Source organism: Molothrus ater, chromosome 6, assembly GCF_012460135.2.
Source record: "Molothrus ater isolate BHLD 08-10-18 breed brown headed cowbird chromosome 6, BPBGC_Mater_1.1, whole genome shotgun sequence".
Classification (NCBI taxonomy): Eukaryota; Metazoa; Chordata; class Aves; order Passeriformes; family Icteridae; genus Molothrus; species Molothrus ater.
In genome coordinates, this window is record NC_050483.2 from 31,464,710 (window position 1) to 31,474,082 (window position 9,373).

Genomic DNA, 9,373 nt, shown 5'->3' on the forward strand with positions numbered 1-9,373 from the left:
ATACCACACATATATGTACTATGATTGTATATTGTTTTACAGTGCATCTCGGAATTGTACTGATCTACATTCTTGTAGAAAAAAAGTAGGATTGCTGCCTATTCTATAGATCCATGCTAAATAAAACATAAGAAATGTCTCAAGGAAACCAAACAATGTAACATCTCAGGATCAATGTCAGGACTCTTTGGAAGTGTACCTCAGCTACCTTAAATTTGACAGAAAGAAATCCACCTTCACCTTGGATTAATCATGATGCAGGTCTTCATTATTCACTGTTTTATCTGCAAAAACTCGATTTGCCTTTTTCTCTTTCTGCTCCCCTTTACCTGATCTAGTCTTCCAATACACCATTGCCCAGAAAATTCATTTTTCCCAGATTGTCTATTACAGTTGGGTTTTTTATAAAATTCAAACAACTTTCACTAAATTAAACATAATAAATTACTGAAGTATTTCCCTTTCTATCTAAACATGGTGCAAAGAACTTTTTCATGCCAGGGGCCTAAAATACACATTTACATTTATTTAATTTCAAAAGAGAAATTGTTACAAATTAATTGAAAGCCTGTTATAGATATCAAGCAATTACTCCAATATGTTTGTAGGTTGAAACAGACACTATAGTCTGAAGCAAGGACTGTTGTCTTTATACTGTGGTAGACCATTTGCTTAAAATTCTGGCTTGAAAAGAGGTTGCAATTAACTGCACAAGATTTATTCTTTATTTTATAAAAAATAAACACAGCATATCACAGCACGTGATGCACTGGAAATTTTGTCATATTCTAAATCTGTCCATAATATGATCCTACTTTCAGTAGGGAAAGAGTCCTAAGCAAAGAATGACCATGAGTAGTTTTGCCTATAGTGACAAACTGGACAAAAATATTCATAAAGTTGAGAACACATGCAGGAAGTAAAAGTGGCAGCTGAATGAGTGAAAATAAACTGAGCAACATTATTTACGGAGAAGGACACTACAAGTTCTTAGCAACACAACTCAGGATAAATTTACAACATTAAGTATGATTTCCATGGTAGAAAATGAAGGAAAATAAGAGTGATTGTGAATAGTTGTACTGGTGATAGTCTGAAGTTTAAGAAGCAAAAAACAAGTATATTTGAAAGACTCTTTTTAAAGAGAGGAAGAAACATGGTGCAGATTTTGTTTTGTCACAATTTTTGTTGTAGTACTTAAAAGCCTTAGAAGTATGGGCTGCTACACAACTACAACTGCAGCAATAGGATCAAAAGGGGCAGATTTAACACACAGAGATTAATAGATAAACAGATACAGAAATATTTAACTCAAAAATAACTGAACTTCTAATACCAGCTCTCAGAAGTAATTCAAGCTTTATATAACATTATTCATTATTTTTACTCTTTTTTTGAAAGGAATTGACTAATGAATTTCTGTGTCATGAATTACAGCACATTTCAGTGAAAATAGACAAAGTGTTCTAGTTAATTTGAAAACAATATAGTGCAATACACACAGCTGTTCAAAAAGCACACAGAATTTGTTCCAGCTCCCTTAAAAAGGGCATCAGGAAGATTCCACTGATTTTATCTCAAGGCATTTCCTATCCTTTATATAGTTTTCCATAAATTCATGCACAATTCACTGTGATCAGTTTCCAAATTTATCCCACTTTTAATTAAGCACTGATAAAGACTTCTCCCTAGAAATATCTTCCATTATTGTTTGGTATTTGGACATTTGTCAGATATATTTGTTTACAAGTATTGGTCTGGTAGGCACTTTATAGGAGATCTCTGTACTTTACTGAATCAAGCCACAGAGATCTGTCCTACAGAATATCAGCATGCAGTTAGTAACAACTATTAGATACAAAGTTGGACTATTAAGGAAAAATTATTTTCATGTCTCCACTTCATACGTTCTTTGTTATGTCACTAGAGATATACCACTAAGAACATAGATTTGATGAACCAACATATATTAGAAGTATCTAAAAAGAAGTAGTTTTATGCCACACTGATCCCTGATAAACTGAAATGGTGTAGTACAACTCTTAGAATAGTTTTTAAGAAGCATCATCATTTAATCACTTTTTATATTTATATTTGGCAACAGTGTAAATGACTGAGGGGAAAAAGAAAATCTAATATACACTTTACCTGACAGTTCATATTGTAAAACAGATTACTTCCCATCTCATTTGTAACATCTGAACAGTAGAAGACCTCATTTTCAAGAAGTATAGGTAGGAATGTGTATCAACAAATGAACTTGTGTATGAGCTGCTCAATCCTCTTGATTCTGAGTAACAACTCAATACACAAATGATCCTAAAAAGATCTGTAAACTCATTGTGTAAATTTACATACATGCACTAGATCTTGGAAAAAAAAATCAAATATTATTTTCTGGGTCTTTGTAACATCAATATTTTGCTATTTAAGCATAATAGATAATTACAGTCAGTCAATGGAAGAAAACAGTTTCCCACACCTCTCTGCAAATTTTTAGATCATGATTAGAGAGGTCTATGAGAACACTTAAAGTCTTTGAGAGATGCTGTTAAAAGAGCATAAGTTAAAGAAGAACCGATTGATAAGGCCTTTGTCACTCACAGAAATTAATGACTAGTAACCAGCTGGGGAAAGAATCACACACACAGGCACAAAGGCATATGTACACTTATGCCCAGACACATCAGCACAAACAGTATTTAGATTTACAGAAAATGAGGCAAAATTTTGTTGACTAATGAACCATTAAAAAAAAACCCAAACAAAAAACCCCCCAAAAACCAACACAACAACAACAAAAAGCCAACGAAAAAAGGTATCTCTATTAAAATAAGGAGGAACTCCTTCCATTAATAGCACAAATTTCAGGAAAAATGGCAAAGCAATAGACCTTTCAACTAGTGTTACCACCATATTTAGGACTCTAAGATGGCAAATGACTTTGATATGCTTCATTACATTTAAAGTGCTTTGGCAGGGGTGGGACTTCACCTCCATCCTCAACCATATGCTCAGTTACTGTTAGCAAATTACTCTTTAGGTATTTCTAATGGAGGAAGGCAAAAGCTCTTTGCTCCAAGACAGAGACCACCTCATATTTGAGTAATTCAGCAGCAGCAAGAACTTGTGAATAATTTCTGGAGAAGAGAGAATAGTTTCAACTCATCATAGCAGTAAATTCCCAGCAGATAGGAAAGGCTCAAATGAGAATGGCTTACACTCACTCATTCACATTAAGGGCAGCAAGGCTCTTTCTATATCCCTCAGTATGTTATCTCAAAACAGCACAGGTAACCATATGTATTCTCACCTAATGCTGCATAATGTCAGCTACATTGATTTCTTGTGTATTCACACACATTAGGAGGGGGTAACAAATAAACAATATGGGAAAATCATCTAAACAAAAGGGAAGCTAAACCACAGCAGTATTGCATGTTACACACATGCAACAAGTGTTTTGCTTCTCCCTTCCATAAATGACACACTGAATATCCAGAGCCAAAACGAGAAGGAAACCAGCAGCAAGAAAAATAGATAAACAATTCCAAGCATCATTACAAGAAATAAAACCAAAAAAAATTCATAACAAAGACACAACAACAGGATAGCAGTGTAAGAAAAATATATGTGTGCTTATATATTTATGTTCATACTGAACTAACAAGTCAGGAAAAATTCAGGAAGAAATTTCACTGTATAAAGAACACCTTCCTTGAAATGCTGTCATTGCATGTAAAGGCTTTACACAAGTATTGGGACATATTTGAAATGAGTACTGAAGACATACCACTACTAGAACAATGATAATGTTGTTATCCTCTCTGGAATTTGTTCTTTAGGTGTTTCTCATTCCCATTGCTGCCAAACTAATTAAGTATAAGGAATGTTTTGAAACAGAAAATGACAGTAAAAAGCTTTCCATCAAATCTTATAAATATGCCCACAAGTTGCTGCTCCATAGAAACAAATACAGATTTCATCATCATGTATTAACAGGCTTTTTGACCTTTTATATGAGGAGAGAACATAAAAGTGAGACACAAAACTAAACAACAACTTAGATCTGGAAGACAAAAGAAGTCATAACCAACAAAAAACTGAGGACAAAAGGACATTTGTCTTTAAGGTAGCAAAAAATAATTTAAGTAGATTTTTAAGAGTTGGTTCTCTTGCTTTTTCAAAAAATTGCTATATGATATCTTTTGATTCAAAGACTCATAATCTTATTTTATACCTAAACAAGAAAGAGATGTCCCCAAGACCTTAAATATCCTAGATAACTTCTCTCTGAAGACTCAAAAATAAAAATATGGATATCAACATATTCAAAGGAAGAATCAGCTGCATGGAAACATTCAGCAGCAATCCAAAAAACCCATAAAATATTTTGATTCAGAGAAGATTCTAATTGATTAACAATTTCACTGCAAGACTTCTTAAGGACTACTGTACTATATTTTTGTAAGCACAAGCACTGCTTACACAGAAATAAAAGCCGTAAGAAATCAGTACTGAAGGTTTATCTCACTGTAGCACTCAGTATCTAATAAATGTTTCCTTCCTCAGTATACTAAGAAACAAACAACATATCCCTTGCCCACAAAGGTGAAAGAAGATTTATAATGTAGAGGAGACAGCAGTAACTGATATGATTGTTTAGAGCTAGAAGTAGCTAGAACTTCCAACAGAAAAATCTAGTTCATTCTCTCCCCTGTAGAAGATTTCCTTGCACTGTGTGGAAGGAACACTTCTGCACAGTCTCCCTTTTGGCTATTTCCAGTTTTGGCCCACGCTTCTACTAAGAACTTCATTTTAACCATTGGAAGAAGTGCAACAGAGTTACTCTAGCATGAGAATGTATCACAGCAGCAGAAATTGCCATCTCATGTAGCACACATAGGCTGCACCTATGAAAGGGCAAGGCTTCTCACTCCATCCCTGAGGATGGCTGTTCAGTCACGGCAACATCCTAGAAAGTGAAAGGATGAAGGATATACATTTAACACTCCAGCCTCAGATTAAAGGCTGGAGTAATCTGCTAAAATATGTACCTTTAGAAAGCGTAGTGGAGGGGATGAATGTTGGAGAAGATTTTTCATTGTCATTACCCCTCCACCCTGTCCCCCCCCCCCCCCCCCCCCATGAAATTCTCTGAGGGTTAAAAGTGCTAATGACACTTCATCACACCTAAACAACTTACAGCAGCAGCCATCACCTCATTCCAACCTTTATTTCCCATAAATAATTTACCCCAGCTTCTCAAAAATCAATCTTGTAATTTCTTACTTTGGGAACTTAGCATTTTTTATTTTAGCGACTTATCCTTTCAAAGTTGAATCAGCTCTAGAGGAGCTTGTTTCTGGAACATTATTTGTGATAAATGCAAAGTAAAGATAGCGTGGAAAGGGAAGGGAATAAACACATCTAAAAGCAGTTTTTCCACGCTAGTTACACAACAACACACTCTTAGTCATGCAGGGTAAATCTAAGGAGACACAAGGTGAGACATGAAAAGGATGTTATACTCTTCCCAAAAATTAATGCATGTACACTACTTGCTTAAAAGTCTAAATTAGTTGTCATATTAGATTTGTGTAAAGCTTTAGGAAAGAATGGTGTGAGGGCTCTTTATAGAAAATTACACCAAGTGGAGGGTATTTCACTAATTAACACCCCTTCCCAAAGAAATACTTATGTCCTTTAAAGATAAGCTTCTTTTAAGTAGAGAAAAGACCCCAAACATTTGCAGAGCCCTGACTTTAACATCTGTTGGTGTTCCCTACACACAAGTGTGCTTCTGTGTGCATGTTTATCAGAAGAGGTCATCAGGGGCTTGCTTGGTTTATTCATCATTTTAAGGCACTCCTATTTGCAAAGCTTCTGTTAATGTCAGTGAAATCTAACCCAGACAGAAGTTTCAGAGGTCACATATTTGGCATGCTACATTTAGAAACCCAAGTACAAAGTTGACGGGGACGCTTCAAACACAGGGGATTACAGCGGAAATAGGTCTCCTTATACCAAACTGGCTATTGAGCAGATTCAGGGAAGAACATACCGAGACTGCATGATGCTATTAGAGCTCTTATTCTTGCTTTATTTTATCCACTGACTAAATCAATTCTGCCATTTGGCAAAGCCCAGCACAGAAATAACACTTTATTTTCAATACAACAGAAAAGAAATAGATGTGAGACACAAAATCATGTACTACATGACCTATAAAAAGCAGATACTTACAGTTCGAAGGAACTGTATTTCATCTTCCCCTCCTTCACCCCCTTCAGCCATGGCTCTTGAGGAGTCAGCTCTGCTGAGGCTGATCGCCTCCACCGTCAGCTCACTGCGCTCTGTGCTGCTCCTCTCCTATCAGTATTAGCATATAGCTAATCCACAGCCATATAGGGAGCTCAGCTAACTCCACTGCACTGCAGACTGTCAGTCAACCCCCTCACTGCCAGAGCCAACTGCGCTGCTGCTTTTCCAGCTCATAGCAAGCAATTCTCTCCCTTTTCTCTCTACCCTGGAGGCAAAACCCCCTACTGTTAAGGTATTGCAGGAAGAATTATATGCATCACTAGGTGTTGATTTTTTTCCCCTCCAGATACTGTCTGGGCAGAACAGAAATGGTGAAGTGTTAATAAAAGCAGAGCTTGAGCTTCCATTTTCACAGATCAGGATAGCAAATTTTGCACTGAAATGTATCAAATTCAGCAATTTTGAACCTACTGATTATGCAGCAGAAGGATGTAATCCTGATGATCACAGGACAAGTGGATTTTGACAGCAGGCATTTTCAGCTTGCTTACAATAATTTCCATTTCTTGCTTCTCTGCATAAGCAGCTGCAAATCTGATTTCTAAGATGACTTTATGATCTGAACCAACGATGTGTAGTTATTTGTGCTATCCCTTTACATGGTATTTATACTCTATACTAGGGACTTCAAGAGCTTTATCTGTATCTTTTTAGAAGTACACCTGAGTATTTATAGAAGATAGTGCATATTTGCTTCAGAATCCATAAAACAGATTTATGTTAAAATAAAACTTAAAATAACTTTAAATTCTAGTTCAACAATGAAGAAATTTGTTATTAATGAAAATTGCTATTTATCACTTGAATAAGAGCAAATAATGAAGGGAAGAAAATAGATCAACACTAGAACAAAATTTAATTAAGTGAAGGGAGGAAAAAAAAATTACACAAGGAAACAGAAGAAACTGCCGAGGAGGCTCTTGCCAGTCAATTCACTGTGTGATCTTGCATCTTGTGATAAGATTGCAACCACAGCTTACCCCTACATTCAACCCCTGAGAAGAATTACCCAAACTTTGTGCAGTCCCTATTTAACTTGACACTTTCTCTCACAGACTGCTATAGGCATACTATCTTTTCCTCAATAAGAACATATTTATGGTTTACAAAGGAAAACATAGGTACAATAAGAGAACAATATCTTTCCTGGGGTCACAAAGATGAATGTAGCACACTGAAAACTGAAACTGCATACTCTGTGCCCACAAGCTAATAATTTATGGACAACTGTCCTCTGGATGTGGAACCCAATGCACACTGCCCTTCCACCCCCCAAATTAATACTATTCTCATTTTGCACTAATTAAAATAACCATAGTCACAAGCCAGAAAATGAGATGCCCAAGAGTTTCTCTCCTTGATGGGCAGAATTCTTTGAAAAATGTTTTATTTCACTCTGTCTTATTACCCTGAGAAAATCCGTCCAAAAAATAATGCCAAACACATTACTCAGCAACAGGCAATTTCAGGTCAAAAGCAACTCAGAAGCCTTTAGTGGGTATAGTCATACTGGCTCTCCCTGCCAGTCCATCCACTTCCTTTTCCCCACCCTGCAGGCTTTTTTGGTTGCTGTGCAAGGCAAAGGCAACGTGGCAGAAAAATGTTTCTCTGAAGTGCCAGAAAACTGATATGGTTGGCATTTGAATATCCATTTTTGTGCCTGGGGCTTTGCTGTGGTGTTTATTTTAGCTCCAGCCATCTTTGGATCAAAACTTTATCTCATTCCTCTTCAATAAAAAGAACATACCATAACAGGTCTTATTTATGGAATACTGTTATTCCAGAAAAAAAAAAAATGTCTGAGAAGTGGGGAAAATTTGCCCAAAAACAAAGCATGCCACTCAGTGATTTCACTAAAAAGAGTAGACAGTGAGGCCTACTATGACACATGCTTATCCATACATTTATGTTATTTCCTAATTTACATTCGAGCGGACGGTTTCCTTGACCATAGTAAGTGAAGGGTGGTGGAACTAGATGATTTTTAAGGACCCTTCCAACCCAAACCATTCTATAATTCCATTATATGCACAATGGATTTGATACACATATGGCATGGCAAAACACAATACACATGTAAGGACACTTTTTCTGTATCATCTTAAATGAAACAACCTTTCAAGCATACTATTTACTTTGAAAGACTATTAGCAAGAAATAACCAAAAACCTGAGAATATAAGTGTAAGTGCTGAATTTTCTTCACAAATAGAAATCAATATCATTAAGTACATGTGCTGGCCAAATTTTATTTCAGTTATGTAAGAAGATTTCCAGATTGTAAGTTCTGAACATGCAAAGCTGAGATTAATCCACCTGAATCAAATGAAAAGGGAGAAAATATATAACTTTTCAACTGTTTTCCTCATATGTTGGAGTATTCCATTAAAATGCTTCCTATGAAATGAAAAAAATTAGAGTAAAATAATATATTTATATCAGTTAATGTACGTAGCTATGTCTGCAACTCCTAATAAGGCAGACAGAAAGGGTACCAAATTTTTTTCATTTAAACAGACATCAACATGCTCGGATATTTCTTTGAATTTCTTTAAACAACAGAAAAAGCATATGAAGAATGAAATATTGGGAAAATTCTGATTCATGTCAAACCAGTAGGTTTGGGTTTTTGTTTGTAAGTTCCTCTGTGGTTTGATACTCATCTTTACAAAGCATCCCATGCATTGCTTTGGGAAACAATATCCTGCCATTATAAAAAAAATATTTTTGTTATATTTCCTCTTTTTAAAATTGTCAACTGTAATGCAAAACCATTGCATAGCACTTCTGCTCCCTAGATTTTTTTTTCTGCTATATGTTTAAGGAGAAAATTATTCACCTACTACAGCATAAGGAGATCCACATCTTCTCAAGACATCTTTTCTGTCTAGGACTTCCCCATTGCTACAAGACTGAGATTTGTCTGTAATGATCACATATTGCACACAGGGTATACACGTGTATATATCTATGTGTCAATGTGTGTGTATATATATGTATATACATATACACAGTCACTCTGCTTTACTGGATATGACTGGAAAGTGCAG

The 9,373-nt window shown here is 35.7% G+C and overlaps 1 protein-coding gene across 1 annotated transcript in view; it reads right to left on the reverse strand.

Moving 5' to 3' along the window:
* RYR3 (ryanodine receptor 3) overlaps positions 1-6,426 on the reverse strand; it is a 196,236-nt gene extending 189,810 nt beyond the window's left edge. Inside the window, 1 exon segment of the mRNA XM_054515025.1 lies at positions 6,247-6,426. Coding sequence (XP_054371000.1) covers positions 6,247-6,297 — 51 coding nt within the window. The 5' untranslated portion in view covers positions 6,298-6,426.
* Between the last annotated feature and the right edge of the window lie 2,947 nt (positions 6,427-9,373).